We start from the raw sequence: 19,360 nt of genomic DNA, 5'->3' as shown, positions 1-19,360 counted from the left end.
TTATTCAAAGGTATGCAACATGGTATGCAATAAAATTCACGACATCGCAAATAATATTCGCAGACGTGTGCGCACATATTCGCGAATTGTTTCACGACATTGCATACGTGTGCGCACATATTCGCGAATTGTTTCACGACATTGCATACGTGTGCGCACGTATTCGCGAATTGTTTCACGACATTGCATACGTGTGCGCACATATTCGCGAATTGTTTCACGACATTGCATTCGTATGCGCACATATTTGCGAATTGTTTTACGACATCGCATACGTATGCGCACACGTTTGCGATATGCGATGTCCCTTCAGGGCCACCATACAGTTCGCTTGCATCACGGGGAAGTCAGCGGGAGGAGGAGGTGAATGCCCCCCTCCGCCGCCACCACCCCCCCCCCCTCCAGACCCATGGATAGAGAAACATGTACCATCCATATTTTTAAATTTGTTTAAGCACCCGTTGATGTAGTGATGTGCTTTATAAGAACTCTGTACTATATATACTTTATTCGACCCTGAAAGGATCAAGCACCGACGTACAAGTCACACAAACAAGTTACGACAGTAGTCTTGGTCCAATACGTTGGTCAACGCATCGACTTAACTATCGCAATCAGACACTAGAGGGCGCTTTACCAAAACCTGGATTCTGTTCAATTTGACGACAGAATCTTCTGCCACATTGATTGTTAATTCTTAAACACACATCTTACACAGAAAAACATGAATTTGAAGACGTTTAAACTTTTTGTTGTTATTGTAATATTAATGATGTTGATAGCTACATACACAAAATCGAACGGTTCTTACTATTCACATTATTTTAGTGTATTTCCAACATTAAATTTGAAGAAATTACAACCTTAAAAAAAAATAACTCGACCTGGCTGTCTTTTTGGCCGACCGCAGAGTGTAATCAACATTAAACCAATATCAGGAATAGTAATACACACATAAGGCACGTGTCTACGGTTGCAAAGTATTTGAATTTATGGAGTTTCGAAACATCCGCGTGATGGTAATGTTCAACGTCGGTGTGTCGTTCGTGTTACACACCCATGTCATTAAAAAGTAGTTTCCAAACCTTGGTTTGGGCTCTGCAACCGGCTCAAGGCTCCGTTTTATGTTTTAAATCACCGTGCGTAATGTAAACTGCTCTAAAACAATGACAGAGCGCAAGCCGGAGCCTTAGCCAAAAGCCGCCGTTTAGCCTATAAAATGTACATGTGTATAAAAAAATAAAAAATAAATAAAAACAAATATATATATTTAAAGAGGTTGTCAGACGTCCAAATAATATTTTACAGTGTTACATTTAAGCGTATTTATCATGAGTTGATACGTGACCTGTGTGGTGATTAAACCCCTTGCATAAGACGCACCGTTGAGCACGTCAAGTTGGTAATTGTTAAGCGCGGTGTAGTTACGGGGACGGTACATACACACATCCTCGATCCCAGTATGTGTGTGAGTCAGTCGCAAGCGGAGGACGGACCTTGCCACGCGCTACCTACGACCGTTGCAAGAAAGTATAGAGAGAAAGAGAGAGTGTGTTTGTGACATGCAGCGCTAACGACTTGTCATCAAGTCTACTGTTAACGCTGAGGTCGTGTCCAGTGTTCTGAGCCCTTCTGACTCGCTGATCGTGCTGTTTGAGTGAGTGACGTCATATGCACGGGAATTATTTATAGTTCATGCTCACTTTAAGGTTTTTTTTAAAAAACACAGGAATACTTCACAGTCTATAGTCTTTTGGCTAACTGTTGTGCTTTGATCATTTAAACTAAAGTCATGTTTTCAACTGATGAATAAACCTCACATCTCATACTCGTAGTATTCACACGACGTCCGATTTCTCAAGGTAGTACTCGCACCGTTGATCTTACCCGGGTTCATCTGGCAGTCAAGTGAGTGGGTTAGGCTGAAAGAACGGCAGCTACACTCCTTTGCGCACGCCAGGCAACACTGCATTGGGCTCGTTACTTTCACGGTGTGGGTCGGGTCGGGGCAGAGTCCGCTGGGTTTCGGCATCGAGGCACATCTAAGGGCGAATGGTCCAACAGTAGCCGGTGCCTCGCAGAGGGTGTATTTCGGGTAGTTATCTTTATCGCACACAGCTCCATACCATTTCCCGTCTGAGTGCCTCATTGCCGCACACGTATTTTCAGTTTCGGGGTCGACTCGATTCCACCAATTGCGGTACTTCTTCCCGGGTGTATCACCCAGACACATCCATGCTCCGTTGGTGTTGTTACACCCAAGCCACATTTTGGTCACACCCTGCTCGATGGCGTATTTGAACACACCCCATGCTATTTCATTCTCTTCGTCGGTCGTTGGGGCTGTTAACTCGGCACACTTGGACCGGCAGAGTTCTACAGCGGGCCCACGAGCTAGCTTCGAGTCCAGAAACAGGTAGCACGAACCGCTGCGTTGCTTCCAAAGATGGGGTTGCTGCAGCCTTGCGCATGAAAGTTGAGCTGACTGTAAAGTATCTACAATCTTCCATACGAATACAAAGCACACTAGTAGCTTCATTCTGTACAGTGTTGTTTGAGGATTGGGGAACTATCTTACACAGTTTATCACAGTTCTTCAGTGAACAGTTTCAGCATCATTCTGAAAGATGTTCAAGTTATCGGAATTTGGGGAGATTCAGTGCATCACTGCGCTGTTGACCATTCGTAATGTATTGTACATTAATTGGAAAGGACTCGTAGAAACGTCAAGTAGAAGACCAGTCATCGTTCGTATGTAACAGCAGCTCTGACTGTCCCTTTCGTTCCAAACTAACGGCGCAATCAGAGTTGGAGAGTGACCAATTGTTGGGAAATGAGAAGTAGAGGAGTCTCCATGTTGTTCAACAGCCAATGGAAACACAGCGAAATACATTGATTGCAATCACGATGTGTATTCATAATTCAAAGGGCTAAAACAAACAAGCGAAACAAAAAGCAATCATTTTGCCTTGGAGAAGAAAAACAACCGTCAAATTGTACGGAAGCGCGTGTGTTGTTATCGACTGTAATTTTAGTATGACTACATTTTAAAGGCAGTGTACACCGTTGGTAATTGTCAGAGACCAGTATCCCAACTTGGTGCATCACAAGAGTAGGGCAAGGGGGGGTACAAAATGTCTGAGAATGGCTTCATGTTCTCTAATTCAAGTTTGAGGGTGAAACATTACCCCTTTCTCTAAAACTATATATTTAAGGGACTGTCTTGGATCGGGCGAGTTTGTCTGTGAAAAGCATTCACTTTGAAACCGTTTGTTATGAAGTGCATATGGTTAGAAAGATGTTAATCAAAGTAGTAATCATACATGCCTCGAAATTGCGTGGGTTTAAGTTTTATTTTGCGAACTAACAAGGTCGGCCTTTTTGTGGAGTCAAAAATTTGACTCCACAAAATGGCGTGCCGTGTTAGTTCATTAATGAGGGTAATTTCTAATGATGTATTTTATACTGTCGATCACTCCTTAATGCTCCTTACCTAGGAAGTTTTAATGGCCAGAATCTTTTGGAGTACTTTTATCAGATTCAAACTCTCCTTTTAAGTCGTCTTCAAGTGTTCGTTAGAGACAGAAGATGTAGCAGATTCATTAAAATGTTTCCATCACATAAAAAGAAACCTTGAAGTTGGGTGTTTTGATAAAAGCCATCATACTCATAGTTTAATATAACAATTGCAGTAAATGATGAAAGGGTTCTGATTGTCAAAATAATGGTTACATAACAAGAAGCACGACCACAAGTTTCTACCAACCCGTTTAATGAGAGACTTTTGAAACGCTGGTGGCAGCAGACATAACTGCCCTTTTTCGGCGCATGCTCAGTATTGCGCGTGTAGATCATCTGAGCACGCGCATACTGACAAGAACTTTCAAAAAGGACCGACCAAACGCCTCCCAACGTTGTGCAGTAAACATGCTCGGAATGCCACGATCGCAATATGTTTACTCTCACTGTCTTAATATACATACAGTTATTCGGCAATGATTTCAATTAAAGTCAAATTTTCAACTGATGAATAAACCTCACATCTCATACTCGTAGTATTCACACGACGTCTGATTTCTCAAGGTAGTAATCGCACCGTTGATCTTACCCGGGTTCATCTGGCAGTCCAGGGTGTTGGTTAGGCTGAAAGAACGGCAGCTACACTCCTTTGCGCACGCCAGGCAACACTGCATTGGGCTCGTTACTTTCACGGTGTGGATCGGGTCGGGGCAGAGTCCGCTAGGTTTAGGCATCGAGGTACATCTAAGAGTTATGGGTGAGATTGGTTCACCAGTAGCCGGTGTCTTGCAGAGTGTGAATTTGGGGTATTTTACATCGCATTGCGGCCCTTCCCATGTCCCGTCCGTGTGCCTCATTACCGTGCACGCATTTTCAGTAGAGGGTTCAACACCATCCAACCAATTGCGGTATTTTATCTCGGGTGTATCCCCCAGACACACCCATGCTCCGTTGGTGTTGTTACACCCAAGCCACATTCTCTTGCTGTAGTTAAAATCTGGATCGACCCCGTCTTTAAACAAGCGCCATATTAGTTCATTCTCTAGTTCAGTAGTCGGGGTTGATAACTCGGCACACTTTGACCGGCAGAAATCCATGGCGGGCCCGCGAGCTATCCTCGCGTCCAGAAACAGGTAGCACGAACCGCCATGTTGCTTCCAAAGATGGGGTTGCTGCAGCCTTGCGCATGAAAGTTGAGCTGACTGTAAAGTGTCTACAATCTTCCACACGAATACAAGGCACATGAGTAGTTTCATGGTGTACAATGCTGATTGAGGATTGGTGAACTAACTTACACAGTTTATCATAAACAGTGAACAGTTTCAGCATCAAATGCATTCAAATTGAATCAGAATTTTGTGGGATTCAGTTTTCATCGCTGCGCTGTTGATCGAGTCCTTGAATTGGAAAGGACTCGTTGAAACGACCAGCCATCATTTTAATGAACAATATAGGCGCAATTAGTACCCCTTTGTTGGAGAGTGGCCAACTAAAAACACAGAAGAGTCTCCAGGGCGTTCAACAACCAATGAAAGCAGAGCTGAATTCATGCATATTGAATATTCATAACTCGAAGGGCTGAGTTCAATCAAAGGGCGAAAGACATGCAGGGCCTGATTTGTATTCATAATTGAGAAAAACACTTTTAGTGTTTATCGATTGCAATTTATTATGACATTTATTTCGGTGAATGTCAAAGATTTTTATCCTTTCTTGGTGTTGGCCTATACCAACACTTGTATGCATAACATACTGCAAACCTGTGATATTCTGGGCCCAATTGATCATCGAAATTGCAATAAGTTATTAATGAAAGAAAACAAGAACCATCATGATGCATTTTAAAACATTGTGTTCTTTCAGATGTCTGATACAGATTCGAATTTTGAGATGAAACAAAATGATATCCTCTTCTTAAACTGTCCGTTCTCAGGGGGTTGTTTTTAAACAAAATAATCCGAAGCGGTCCTGTCCATACACAATTTGTAATAAAATTTATATAAGTCGGAGGAGTAATTTCCAGATGCATCCTCTCCCTTTATTTTCCTCCAATTTCGATCCTTGAATCAAAACCCATCTCTTCTTGTTGTCACCATTTTGAGTCTGCTGGCAGGGCTTGGAATAATGGCTCCAGGAGCGTTTCCCGCACAGTGCGTGAAATATCGTCCCACGTGAATATCTTGACACCTTCACAGTATTCAGGGTAGGGGTCAATGGGGTCCAAAGCAAACGGCTCGTCGTAGTCTTTGCTATACAAATTAAATAATAAAAACACACAGCCATTATGGTTACTTAAAAAATGAAAAATGTGATGGGGATGGACTGTACAAGTAAAGCCATTCCTCCAAAGTGTAATGAGTTTGTGGAGTCATATTCCTTTACACGCTAGACTGGACCATTCCACATATCCATAAGGGGACGGGTCTCAAATTGTTACTATTATTGTTAATGTGTATTAATTTTATGGTTTTTACCCATACACCGATGTATGTTAGCACTGTATACTCAGTACTTTCTCGAGTCCTGTGAACAAATATCACAGTCATGTTACTCGGGTGGGATTCGAACCCACGACCCTTGCAATTCTAGAGCAGTGTCTTTACCAACTAGACTACCGAGGTTTGCCCGGTTGCTAGAGGCAGTTCGAATCCTATGTTTTTGGCAGCGGGTACCACAACGATGTGGTTTGTTAATTTAAAACATTTTGTACCATTAAACCATTATGTTCTCAATTTGATGACTAAGCCGTGCTCAAAAGTATAATGACATGGGGAGTCATATTATTCATTGATATCCAAGACTTTGGACCATTCTGCATATCTAAAAAAAAAAAAAAAAAAAAAAAGGGGTAGATCTCAGAGTTTTTTTACTGGGACAGACAGCTATTTCCACTCATTTGTACTATGCACATTATAGCATGGATTTATTGAGTTCACCCCTTACCCTTGTGAGCTTTCGAAAAACAATATTTTGAACACCTTCAAAACATGTGAATTTTTCCTGCTCATTAGTAATTTGTGTAAAAAAAACAAAATTAAAAACCTTGCAAGAATCTTTCGCCATTTTTCATCGGATACTCGTCTCGGGTAGGCCCGCCGTTCACTCTCATCCCAGGTGATCTTGATATTCTTCCAGTCACTCAGCAGGAGTAGAACCTCCTTCAGCCCGGCAGCAAGCCCGAACCCCTCCCCAGCACCACTCCCCTCCCAACAGTGGACAACGAACAACTCGAAGAACCGACCGTTGGGTTTATCCCTTCGAAGTCTGAGCCAGTTCCGCCTCCAGTATTTGACCATCAGAATCAAATCTTTTACATTTTGGGGAAGGCTTTGGTTGAAACGATGGCGGATGTCACTCAATGTTGCCTGGTAGGGAAGCTTATCCGTGTCCTGCATAAACTGGCGGTACATTGTTTCTTTAACAGCTGTTGAAATGAAAGGATATAGGAAGAGACTAGAAATTAATAGTAAACTTGCGGGTTCACCCATGTATCTCTTTTGTGGGATTGTTGGCTCTGAAAATAGCCCATGTGGTCTCGACAGTATACTCGGCTCGTCTTCAGGAGGAGTTGAAATATAATTCAAATTTTACCCCATGTGTCATGATGTGGGACTTGCTCAAGTTATTGGTTGTTATGAGTGACGTCACGTAGCCTGTGCTACGCCGCCATGTTTGGCTGGAGCATAACATGACATGCATGTGGCAGTGGTTCAGAACTAACCAGGATTGACGCTCTTTGACGTCTGGACGTCGCAGGTTCCAATCCCTTTCAAGTCAAAATGTGTCTTTGTTCCAAATCAACGACTATTTACTGGTGTACGAAATGATGTCTTTGTAATGAAACAATGTAAAGTCAGACTCACATTTACTTGGATTCGCTCCGATGAGGTCCACAGCCGGCATGACCGTTCCGTCATACCACTCGTTATTGACCATGATCCTGACTTGAACTGCCCCGTCCTTTAGGCTCTCCTGCCCCCGCAGTTTCACCGCGTCATGTACGCCTCCGGCCTTCAGGAGATCCCTTGTTTGAGCCAGTACAGCCTGGATTCCCTTACGGTAGTCTCCGATACTCCGGAAATCTGACAGGTAGAGGGAAAGTTGGAACTCGGCATCCTCTTGTGTCGAGGTCGTTCCCGAAACGAGGTCACCACTCTGCCGAAGAAGGAATGATTCAATTAACACAATGTCAAATAAGCCTGCTGTATACAAAGAACAGACGGCTCCACTTATCAAAGGGTTGGATCTATAGGTAAGTCTGTATAAATGGACATGGGATACTTATGTGCTAATAGTTTTTGCCACCTAAACACCCCTTTTAGATCATGTGGAACAGTCCAGTTTGGGATATCAATGAATATGACTCCCCTGGTCATTACACTTTAGAGAACCATAATTCCTTACCACGGAGGTCCTGGCAATAGAGTACGATGCCTGTTTCGTAATGTAAAGAACGAGGTTGCGAAGCACCTGTGCAACCTCGTCTGCAAAATGGTCCCCGTGGCGTAGATGGGTGGACACGAATGACGTCAGACTCTTGGGAGTCAACTCCCACGGGGAGGCCTCGCTGGTCATTGTCCTACTGTAAATAAGTCAGTAAAAGATAGTTAGCCGGTATAGGCGCACCAAGATACTTTGAAACGCTAGGTGGCAGCAGACTTACCAGGTCAACTTCCATTGTTTACATTCTCACATTTTCGAGACCAATGAACTAAACCACTCTAGTATGGTCCCGTAATAACAACCTAAACCAAAATGACAAACATTTTGCGGCAACTCTTTTTCTAGCTTCAAAAATTTACACCATCGAGGAAACTAAATTGTCATCTTTTCATAAAAAAAATTACCAAATTACGTGGACAAGTTTGCAAGTACGCTATAGTTTGATGAGAATTCACGTTTCAGAACTTAGTTCATAATAAGGTCAATATTTGAAACTTCACAGCTGAAAAATGGTAACAAAGAAAAGAACACAGATTCAAATCTCTCAGCTTAATTTATAAGCTGTTTTGTATCAACACTCACCCCTGGATGTGTAAACCGCTCGCCGGCAGGAAAAACTCGAAAATGAAGACTGAGGCTTTAAGGCGAAAAGCACAACTGACGTTTAGGAGTTGCTGTGATTTACACAGCTCGTTTTAAAATATTGGTTGATCATCAACACATAAACTACTTGTAACGAAACGAACGCTCTCCGAGTAAAGTAAACATTTCAGTTTTATGAGTTAAACCAAGGTTAAACAGAATACTGGGGGAGAAAAACCGACAACGCAATGTAATCTCTATTACGTGTCGTGTCGCATTTTGAACATTGAAAATCAACCTTCCCTAAAAAATAAACTATTCCTACCTTTGACTATCACGTGGCCAATTCATAGCCTATTCCCTCCCATATTTGCCAGTAATTAATAGCTTTTAAAGTCCACTCCAAACTCTCCAAACATCATAATGGATAATAGATAAATACGGTCTCATATAGAGGGCCCTGGCAACAGTAGACGCCATATTGTGACCGCGTGTGTGAATCCAATACTACATAAATAAACCTCTACACTTTATACACTCAGTACCGATTGTAATGCTTGCACTTTGGATTCAGACACTTGAACCGGACTAATTAAACAGTTAACACAAGTTCATAATTGTTTCACAACGACCTTTACATCGGTTTAAACAAACAGAGGCTAAACGTCTGGCGTCACACTTCGAGGCACGCCATGTTATACCAGCCTGTGGAATGCATATTTTTTTTTTTTTTTTACAGCAGTGAGGGGTTTTATACTGTAAACTGCCATTAGACCTTTATCACGGTGTGGCCATCTTGATTTTACTCCATTCCATATCATTGTAACCAAACTGAGGCTGGACGAAATAATAGTCTGGTGCCATGTTTGTGCAATGAATGTTAGCATTCATGAAAACAGGGAACACGACTAAGATGGTGACAGCGTGATAAAGGTCTATTCATGGCTTGAGTATGAGACTACGTTGCGAGGGGCGAGGTGTATATAACGGCGTTATAGAAACGTAGTCTGCACTCGAGACCGGAATTGGGTGTGTTACAGTGCAAAACCCGTCGCTGCGGTGTATCAACAAAAGATGACCGGATGCTGCCAGATGTACCTTTGACCTCGCATTCATTTCACATGGAGATTTGTAGTAAATTTACATGTACATGCAACGGACAAAACAATGGCGGACAAATATTACGCAGACGCTGCGTACATGCTCGAAAGTGCAAGCTGACAAACTACATCACCTCCGACTAATCGTAAACACAAATAGGACGAAAAGCTTAAAGTCACAGCACCTTTTATCAAAACTAAATCATTGCATCATTGAACCGGTTTTATAAGACCTGTCTTGATAAAGAGAGGGGACCAGTTTGGTCACTCTAGACATCAAACTTTCTCAACCAATCATGACTTGTTTGCCAAATTTATAAAGGAAGATACAATATAAGTCACTTTAATAATCAAAGACTCGGATTAAAATGTGCATATTTTTTCCTTCACTTCAATTAATATGTGATTTAGCGCCTGTGCTGTACTAATGTGACAACACCCGTGATGTAGTTTTTAACACCCCTGTTTTGGGGCAGTGTAGTATCTTGCCTGCCATAGAAGCCATGGAATGCACTAGGTCACTCTTTGTAACTAAAAATTGTATAGGCATACAACTTAATGTTTACTATCTTCTGAACCGCGGTATCTGACGCCCCCCCCCCCCCGAGTAACAGAAACGATATGGCTTAAATGAAATAAAGTCGACACAAGTTGTAACTTTTAACATTATTTAATAACTCGATCACTCATATCAATTCTGAAAAAAATCACATTATTATTTATCATACATAATTACTCTTTTCGGATATATTACATTTTTACAATATTGGTTGGCACATGCCGAGAGATTTTAATCGGAAAACTGTGATGACAGATACATCTGATAACAAATTCATTTATAACTATATAGAATTTAAGGGAAACCTTTTGTTTATCAATGTTTCAATTTACAATAATCAAAATTCAATTTTGAATAATAAGGTTAGTAATCATATCTTTATTGGAAATTCAAAATTATTATTGTTTGGTTTATTTTTTCAAATTTAATGTATTATCATTAGTAGTCTTTTTTGCTCATAAAAAAAATCAAATTTAAATAAGTTATTTGCAGAACTTTTAAAGGTATTATACAGGGTGGAAAAGGATAACAATAATCATCATTGTCAAATTGTTTAGTCTGAAAGCTTATCGTAGAAACTAAAGTTCGTACCAGAATTTTTTTCTATGAATTTGTTTTCTTCCATTATTCTCTTGCAACTTATTGAGTCAACATTTTTCACAAATGTTTACTTTCATGCATGTTGGGATACACCAAGTGAGAATACATTACTGGTCTTTGACATTACTAAACGTGCTCATATAGAACCTTTAAGAAAACATGAACCAAAAGTTTCTTAACGGCAACCACATTCCTCAACCACCATGTCCTCGTGATGTTTCATAACAATGTTCCCGTGCTCCAGGTAGATCATACTCAACGCAGATAACTTAGTCGGAACACAGCACGGTTCCGGCGCCATGTCCGGTCTCCCTGTCGACCGCACCATGTTCTGCATAATGGCGTGGTTGCTCGGATTATCCGCCGATCCGAGCGGTCCGGCACATCTCCCGGCGCACCTGTAAGCGTTGAATCGTTTCGGGTAGACGATCCAGCTGGCCCAGCCACTGGTGTAGAAGTCCACATCCATCTTAACTCTCCTACAGGTTCCGGCGTCCCGGCTCTGAGCTATGATCTCACGTAGTAGTTTCTCCTGGATTAGTCGTTCCTGTTCCGCCTTGTTTGCTGAGCTGTCGTGATGTTTCTTCTCCTTCTTGTTCTTGCGTGATGATGCGCCCCGTGGAGTGCGGACTTTGACTGAGCTCTGAGCGTCGTGGATGATGTTGACCGGCTGCAGGGCACGTGAAAAGACTACCAGCGTGACATCCTCTAGTCCACCGGTGCTGTCCTCTCCCTGTGAGATCTCACCAGAGCCGGTTGATTCGTCGTCGAACAGTGAGAACGAGGTTGAAGATGATGAAAGCGATGAAAACGAAGAGAGCTCTGCTTCGTCTGAGAAAGAGTTCACCGAGTCCTCCGAGCTCTCCGCACCATCACTCACTGTGCGGATCTCAAGTTCGTATTTCCCGCGCAGAAAATTTTCCTCACGGAACCAGTGACGTAATCCCTCCGTGACGTCAAACACCTCACTTCCGTCGTAGTCGTCGTGGCGATGGGTCGGCAATATCCGGGAGATGAGAAGCTGCTTCGAGAAGCACTCGAACAGCCTCGGGTCACGTGGACAGGGAGCGGGAGCCCAGTGGTGAAGGGCGACCTCTAGGGTTGACTGGCTCAAGGTGCGGCCCATGAGGACTCGAAGTTCGGCCATGCGCACTCGCTCTGTGTCCTTGATGGAAGTTACCCGGAAGTTGGCTGTCCACACCCGGGTGAAGTTGCCTGCTGAGGTTGAGTTGGATTCTGAAAAGTAGATTGAAAAAGATAAAAGCATTTCATTAGTTATTTTATTGTACACTATCAATCCTCGATATACGAGATGGAATTAATGTCAACAATGTAGTAACAATAATTGTTGGATTTTTGCTAGTTTATCAATAATTATAACAAAACTGGGAGTACTGTTTCTTTGGCTGATCCTTTTAAGTGAATGAGAAATGCAATTGAATTGGACTCATGGATGGAAAGATGGGGTAAAGGTGTACTTTTATTTTTAGAGAGTTGCGCACTAATTAGTGGTTTTGCTAAGACAGCTACAGTACACGTCCTTCCCCGAGAGTTGTGAGCAAACCCAAGCAAGGAACCAGCAATGACCAGTGTATTATTACATGACCGTTTGGCTGGTAGTCTGTTTTTGCTCAGCGGTCATTTTCTGTGCTTTGCATAATCGACTGGTTTTGCTTCCACATTATCGCATAAAAAAAGGTGCTCTTTGTTTTTCTACCCGATACCGCAAAGCAGAGAAAAATACTGCTGAAAAAACCCCAGACTACCATCCAAATGTTCATGTAATTTACATTAGTCAAGAAAACTTTGTTATGCGATAAAACTCGAAGAAAAACCAGCCCGTAACACTTCACGAGTTACACTTGAAATTTAGAATAAGCTGACTTAAAGTACTTAGGCCTGAGAGGCACAACTTTGTAATCTGTCAATAAAGTTTCAGGATAATCTTGTGCCTAAGTGGACTTCATTTTAGATCAATTTCCCTTGTGACTTCCTTCAAGAGGGTTTTTTAAGACCGTTCACTTAAAATAACAATGATGTATAGAGTTAGCATGCACTCTAGGTAAGTGGGTACGTTTCTCTAGGATTAAGTCCTCAAAACATGATGTCAAAAAACGGATTGGTCCCTTTGGTTTGTGCCGGCAAAGGGATAATTAGCCCTCTGCTGCTAATGGGTCTTATTGGTTGAAATCATTTAGCGAGTTTGCAGACGGCCTAATTGGTGTTTGAGTTTGGCATAATACGTCAAGTGGTCGTGTACAGTACATCACCGTATAGCACGACGAACAAAGGGGCGAGTTTGTATGTATACACTATGTACACAAAACGCCGTTGACCTATATCATGGTGCGGCCATCTTGGATGTTGTTCTATTTGATTCAATGTAACCAAACCGAGGCTTGGAGGAAAAGACAGCCTGGTGCCATTTATGATATTAGAATTAGAGCTACATTGTCACTGTTGTATACAAAGAACCAGGCACATTAAAACTATAGCATGATTAAAGCAAAAGCAATACTTGTTCCCAAAATAACAAAATCTACATAGCAAACAAAGATATTCATATAAACGTGGTGTTACAGCCAACCGACAAATAATTGAATAACTCACCATGCAATGCCTTAAAAACTATAAAAGCATTGACTTAGTTTGGAAAGTACAAACAAAAATTAAAAATATGCTGAGAATTTGCAATCATGCTCTGAAGTAGATGTTCTTTTTGGTATAATGATAAAACCAAATTTAGAAATCATTGTTTTCTCTCAGTTAATTCATTATTTTGACAACAGTTTTGAAAATTCTGGGTTTTTTTTTTCTCATCTTATCTTAAAAGTGATGGAAGTATTTCAGTTACTTGAGAATGAGTAAAAAGCGTGAAAGTATATACAATAAAAACAAAATGAAATCAAAATGTTTTGTTGTAGTAGGTGGCTCTCTCTCTTTAGAGTAATTTGTTGGTTTTTAATTTTAACAATTGGGTCAAGTTTTAGAATTTAATGTCAATAACCAAAAATGTGCAAAAAAAAAAACAAAAAAGAAACATAATACGTTTTCAATTTGTTTTTCTTTTTTTCTTTTTTTGCAAGTGACTGACGCAAAATTGTTTAGGGTTGTTTACCACAGAGAACACAATGAAATATTCGCCATTAGTATGAATTTTTGATTTGAATTAAAATGAATTTGGCTGATGAATTTGTAACTTTTCTTTCCACCTAAAGTTTATAATAGACGGTTTGCGGCAACACCTGTTTTTGCAGGGTTGTGGTGGTCCTGAAAAGAACCAGTTGTGTAACAATATTTGTTAAATGAAAATACCCTTAAGTATATTCTTAAAAGAATAGTAAAATACAGTGTGACGAAAAGTATCCATCAAAAGAGGCTCAAAATGCAATCGTGAAAACACAGTTTTAACTGCCCCTTAGAAACAGGTGTGCACGTTATGTGCCCCCTGAAATTTCACTCTCGGCTCCGGTTCGCTAGGAGTGATTTTGAATTTCTGAACAAGCTTCTAAAATGTTTGAATGAAAGAAAAGTTTCTTACCTTTAATTTCAGCAGCAAAACTCCGGACTGTGTCTGAATCGACGATCGCCTCAATTTCCTCTGCTGATGGATGGACGCGATCCTCCCCTGTCTCCATGGAGGTGTAGAGGTCCATCATGTACACCGGGGAAGTGAGATTCTGGGCAAAATGCTGTTCATTCTCGAGTTCAAAAGAGGTCAGAAATTCCAAATCCCCGTCAAAGTCTCTCAGCCTCGCGGTCATCGAGGCATCCCTCTGGAAGCGCTGGTTGGAGAGGGCATCTGCAACTGCTGGGTGCTCCAGAAACGTCGCATCAAAAGTCCGGCAGGGTGTCACCATCAGGAGCGTGAGGAGGAAGATGACGATGGGGCAGTGCGGAGCGGACGCCCCCTTGAGAATCCTCACGGAGTAAGCCATGACCGGGTGTCGATGAACTTATACTTTGAGCTAGGACTGACTGTACTGACAACTCAGAAGCCTTGTTGACTTTAACAACAAATCTTAGTTAATTGCCTCAGGAGGAGATTAGGTTATAGCAAGGAGGTGTTCTCTTCGGATTTAGAAATCGGAAAGTACCACTTCTGGCTGAGGATGGGGACTTATATCGAGAGTGCTAACAAAAGGGGCGTGTAAAAAAGGCATCTTGGTTTTCAAGTTTTTGGCGGGAACAATACTGTCTGGTTATTTATCAAAACTGTGTTTTCTTTTTCCATTGTTTTTCTCCTCACTGGGCCACGCTGCAAAGAGTGTGTGTCTGGACTTGTCTCAAACTGTCACAAAGCCGTTTTGGAAACCCAATTGGGGTCGTGTGCCATACACATTAGAGTGAACACGACAAGTGGGGCTATCTTTTCACCGTTGGAGATGGTCTCCTAATTGAATCAAAGAGGCCCAGCTTGATGACTCTTTTGTTGGGAGTCGTCCAAACTGTGACCGGTAGCCCTTTGCTGGGGAGCTCGCGGTTTTGCACGGTATTGTTGTGTTTGTTGGTGACCAGAGGGTGTGACCACAGGCCGTGGAGTTGAGCCAGACAAGAACACACTTGCCCGGAGAGGCCCAAGACCCGGACCAGTGCTGGAGCTCTACCTACTTAACGTGTCTGGGAGCTCTTTCAACGAATTCACTGAGGTGTGTGGTTGGCCACTACTAGTCTCTCCTCCCATCCCAACGTGTCTTGTCAAGATCGACCAGGGGTAGCTTTCACAAAGGTAGTCCTAACTTAGGACTAGTCCTAGGCAATGCTATAAGAGATAGGACCAGTCCTAAGTTAGGACCAGTAACCCATCCTAACTTAGGACCGGTCCTATCTCTTAGCATTGCCTAGGACTAGTCCTAAGTTAGGACTACCTTTGTGAAAGCTACCCCTGGGCCCAATTTCATTAAGCCTGTAAAACTTGCTCAGCACAAAAACAGTATTGCTTAGAATAAACAGGTTGTCAGTCAAAACTACATTCAGTTTTCGTTGTTGTGGCTGGGTGCCCCTCTCAATTTATTGCTTAGCAAATAAACTTGTCGAGCAGTATTTTCTGCTTAGCAGCCTTATAAAATTGGGCCAAGACCTTGGCATAAAAAATGTGCACTGCCCTGAAAAATGTGCACTGCCCTAAATAGAGAGGAAACAGTGGAGTGTCCCTCAAAATATTCTATTAGACCGACTGTGAGATCCCAATAAAACGGACATTTATTGTATATAAAAAAAATGTTGCGCATTAATGACCTGGGGGTTGATGACTTCCATTTTGAAGAATTTTGGGGTGACATATCACTCTGAAATAAATACTTTCCTATGCAGGGAGAATTTTGTCCCCCTCATGTTGAGAGGGACAATAACTCGACGGGTCCAGGGACTCCCCGATCAACTTGAGCCGTCCAACCGTCAAAACATCGGGCCACTACAACTACAGTTTGAAACTGAGCTAGTTCTAATTTCTCGCAGAAAAAGCGCTGGATGACCGTAGCCCTAGTCTTGGTCCCAAGACCATTGGTGTTGCGCGGTCACACACAACCAACGTTCCGATTATGCACGGCAAAAACTGTCCACGCTTGTAATGAACGAACGCTAGCGGGCGCTCTGTTTCTCTGAATAAGATCTCACCATGGTCTTGAATATTTGCAGCGGCGGGTCTTAACTTTTTTATTGTTTTTCGGCGAATCTCCCCCGACTTTCCGGTGGAGCCAATCAGAGGCTGCGTTGCGGTTGGCTCATGAATAATTCATCAGTGTTGTGCATGTAGTGTACAATGCATGCAGTAATTCCGTTGCATGACTTTTGCTTTACTCTGTGTGTGGGTATATATGTTTTTATCGGAGTATAATAATGTCCAGATCAGTAGGATTTGAAACTTTGACACAGGGTGGAAATACGATAAAGAAAGGTTTGTGGTACCAGCACAAACATTTCTATGTATAATGTCCAGATCCAGACTACTGCATTGCCATGATATGCAGCTTGAAATGCGATCGTGGCGTTATGCTCCCGACGTGCCAGGGCCCACACTGATGAAGCCTGTATTGGCTAAACAATTTGCTTGTAGTTAGCACAAAATAGTATTGCTTAGCAGAAACTGGTTGCCAGCCAATTTTTAATTAAATTTGAAATTTTGTAGTGCCCAAGTAAATTTTTGGATAGTAAAGAAATTTTGTACAGTATTTTCTGCCAAACAGGTATTAACTGGTGGGCCCTGTAGTGTTATTCACAGTGAAAGTTTTTTAATCTTGGGGGAAGGAAATCTTGAGGGATTCAAAAGCGTCTTTGTGAGAACGTATTTTGAAACGTAACCGTAGCTGCATATCTTGGAACGTAAGCGTAACTTGACATGGGATTGAAAGCGTACCTTTTTATATTATAGCGTAACTTGAAGGAACGTAAGCAGATCTGTAAGCGCAGCTGAGTAGCTGTGTAGCTTGGAACGTTGACATCTTTTGGAACGTAAAGCATATCTTGGACTCAAGCGTAGCATCTTGGAACATAAACGCAGCTGCGTATCTTTGAACGTAGGCATAGCTTGACTCGGGCTTGAAAGCGTACTTTTTGATATTATAGTGTAACTTGAAGGAACGTAGACCTAAGCGTATCTTGGAACGTAAACGTAGCTGCGTATCTTGGAATGTAAGCGTAGCTTGACTCGGGCTTGAAAACATACCTTTTGATATTATAGTGTAACTTGAAGGAACGTAGACCTAAGCGTATCTTGGAACGTAAACGTAGCCGAGTAGCTGCGTAGCTTGGAACGTAAAATAACATTTTTTTGGAATGTAGTCGTAACAATATCTTTTGGAATAACTCATGAGAAATTTCGAATTTTGATTGCTTGTCCAGCGGCGACTACTGCTATTCAACTCCCAGTTATTTGAGGCGAATAGTCGGGTCATTAAATTCCACTAGTTGCCCAGTTTAATCATTACCTCAAAAATAACTCTTCATTCACAGAATTAAAAAATAATACTTTGTTTGACAAAATTATGCTTTGAGGGAATTTTGTTTTTGCATTATTTTTATTTAAACCTTTTATAAAAAATTCTCATAATTTTTTTAAGCTACTCACACAATAACACTGTCAATATAACAATATGCGATATTCCTACGTTTTGACATCATCAAAATTACCTGAAAACTCATAACAAAAAGAAATTAGGGGGCCATGAATCAAAATGGAGCATATTGAAACGTTGCGATCATAAGAAACAACGGATTCGACACCCGCAAGCTGGGAGTTCATAGCGCCTGGGATTTAACACCTCCAACCCCCACGAGACACGGCACGGGGCGGTTTCACAAGGCTTATTTCACGTTCCGATTGCTCCACGCCGTGGGGCCATACAGCGTCCGATACACGGACTCTCTGAATGCTAATTTTACGTTCGATTTTTGACCATTATTTACGATTTCAAATCGTCACGTATCCATAATCTGAATAGGTACCTATACTTAAAATTTCACTGTTTTCCTTTTAATAGGCCTATAATGACCACGGAATCACTCTTTGAGCAAAGATTATTAAAAATAGACCGCCGATCATATTGACCTTTGACTCGATCTAGTTTGAATAGTCATCTTCAATTCGTCACGTGATATGAATATTGCATACATTAAAAGTAATTTACATAGTCTGGCCACGCCTTCAATTCGCAAATATCCAAGACCATGGTGAGCACATCTTATTCAGAGAAACAGAGCGCCCGCTAGCGTTCGTTCATCACAAGCGTGGACAGTTTTTGCCGTGCATAATCGGAACGTTGGTTGTGTGTGACCGCGCAACACCAATGGTCTTGGGACCAAGACTACCGTAGCCCTGGCAGGCGGCCTTACACTTTCGTTTTATACTACAGCACAGAGGAAGAGTCATAATGGGTGCGTTCGTTTAGCTTCCCTGGGTCGACCCCGGTGTGTGGCGGGGTTTTTTTTCCAGGACAAACGTGTGCAGATAATTACCCACGTTCGTCCTAGAAAAAAAATTGCCACACACCGGGGTCGACCCAGGGAAGCTAAACGAACGCACCCATAATAGGGCTATGAATGACCGTACTCTCTGAATGTAAAAGAGTGAAAAAGCACTATTTGAAGAGCCAAATGAAGGACAACTCTTTTTGGAGTGGTCTTCAATCTTTTTTAGTGATTTTTCACTCTGTCCTGGAGTGAAACCCCTTTAGAAGAGTGAAACAACCACCACTCTTTTTGAAGAGCCATATGAGGGACAGCTCGAAATGTAAAGAGTGGTGTTTTTCACTCTTTTACATTTAGAGAGTGTCATGGAATCAAAGTGATTACAGTGTTAGAGAGAGAGCATCATCCACAAATTGAATCATCGTGGAAAAGGCTTCAGCCTGTCTCGTGCATCTGAATGCAAGCAACTCAGCAAAACAAGAGTGTTTTTCTTAATTTCTTGCAACTTCGATACCCAGATGCCGAGCCAAAATATTGACAGGTTTCTTATTTTATTCGTAACGTTGATGCACCAAGAGAGGGTACTGCACGGTTTGTGTTAAAAGGCATGTCCTCTCTCATGTTGGAATCCGCCGAGTAATGATACTCTAGT

The 19,360-nt window shown here is 41.9% G+C and overlaps 4 protein-coding genes across 7 annotated transcripts; all 4 read right to left on the bottom strand.

Annotated features, from left to right (window-relative positions):
- Positions 1-757: 757 nt before the first annotated feature.
- Positions 758-2,526, bottom strand: LOC139953135 (uncharacterized). Its single transcript, XM_071952555.1, has one exon. The coding sequence runs from the start codon at positions 2,267-2,269 to the stop codon at positions 1,817-1,819; it is 453 nt and encodes a 150-aa protein (XP_071808656.1). The 5' UTR covers positions 2,270-2,526; the 3' UTR covers positions 758-1,816.
- A 571-nt stretch (positions 2,527-3,097) lies between these two features.
- Positions 3,098-4,785, bottom strand: LOC139953036 (tetranectin-like). Its single transcript, XM_071952429.1, has one exon. It carries the CDS (start codon positions 4,773-4,775, stop codon positions 4,038-4,040), a length of 738 nt encoding a protein of 245 aa, XP_071808530.1. The 5' UTR covers positions 4,776-4,785; the 3' UTR covers positions 3,098-4,037.
- Positions 4,786-5,598: 813 nt separating this feature from the next.
- On the bottom strand, positions 5,599-9,030 carry LOC139953034 (2'-5'-oligoadenylate synthase 3-like). Of its 4 annotated transcripts, none has more exons than XM_071952425.1 (5): positions 8,870-9,030; positions 7,924-8,101; positions 7,383-7,674; positions 6,562-6,943; positions 5,599-5,768 (listed from the first exon to the last, which is right to left on the bottom strand). In XM_071952425.1, the coding sequence occupies exons 1-5, from the start codon at positions 8,893-8,895 to the stop codon at positions 5,609-5,611; spliced, it is 1,038 nt and encodes a 345-aa protein (XP_071808526.1). In that variant the 5' UTR covers positions 8,896-9,030; the 3' UTR covers positions 5,599-5,608. The 4 variants fall into 4 exon arrangements, with proteins under 4 accessions (XP_071808526.1, XP_071808527.1, XP_071808528.1 ...); XM_071952426.1 differs by having other exon boundaries at positions 7,924-8,098; XM_071952427.1 differs by lacking the exon at positions 8,870-9,030 and adding an exon at positions 8,545-8,798.
- Positions 9,031-10,709: 1,679 nt separating this feature from the next.
- LOC139953101 (nodal homolog) lies at positions 10,710-15,278 on the bottom strand. The gene is made up of 2 exons (XM_071952512.1): positions 14,345-15,278; positions 10,710-12,039 (listed from the first exon to the last, which is right to left on the bottom strand). The coding sequence occupies exons 1-2, from the start codon at positions 14,739-14,741 to the stop codon at positions 10,979-10,981; spliced, it is 1,458 nt and encodes a 485-aa protein (XP_071808613.1). The 5' UTR covers positions 14,742-15,278; the 3' UTR covers positions 10,710-10,978.
- Positions 15,279-19,360: the final 4,082 nt, after the last annotated feature.

Source organism: Asterias amurensis, chromosome 21 (genome assembly GCF_032118995.1).
Source record: "Asterias amurensis chromosome 21, ASM3211899v1".
In the NCBI taxonomy this organism is placed as follows: domain Eukaryota; kingdom Metazoa; phylum Echinodermata; class Asteroidea; order Forcipulatida; family Asteriidae; genus Asterias; species Asterias amurensis.
Note: the sequence above shows the minus strand (reverse complement) of the source record. Positions and strands in the feature narration are given on the sequence as shown.

Excerpts from the sequence above, each read along its gene's own strand:
- LOC139953135 (XM_071952555.1), bottom strand. The coding sequence starts at position 2,269 with ATGTGGCTTGGGTGTAACAACACCAACGGAGCATGGATGTGTCTGGGT.
- LOC139953101 (XM_071952512.1), bottom strand. The coding sequence starts at position 14,741 with ATGGCTTACTCCGTGAGGATTCTCAAGGGGGCGTCCGCTCCGCACTGC. Across the intron at positions 12,040-14,344 it reads TTTTGCTGCTGAAATTAAAG|AATCCAACTCAACCTCAGCA; the intron begins GTAAGAAACTTT and ends TCTACTTTTCAG.
- LOC139953034 (XM_071952425.1), bottom strand. The coding sequence starts at position 8,895 with ATGAATTGGCCACGTGATAGTCAAAG. Across the intron at positions 8,102-8,869 it reads TGGCCACGTGATAGTCAAAG|TAGGACAATGACCAGCGAGG; the intron begins GTAGGAATAGTT and ends ACTTATTTACAG. Across the intron at positions 5,769-6,561 it reads TGGCGAAAGATTCTTGCAAG|CAAAGACTACGACGAGCCGT; the intron begins GTTTTTAATTTT and ends TAATTTGTATAG.
- LOC139953036 (XM_071952429.1), bottom strand. The coding sequence starts at position 4,775 with ATGAAACTACTCATGTGCCTTGTATTCGTGTGGAAGATTGTAGACACT.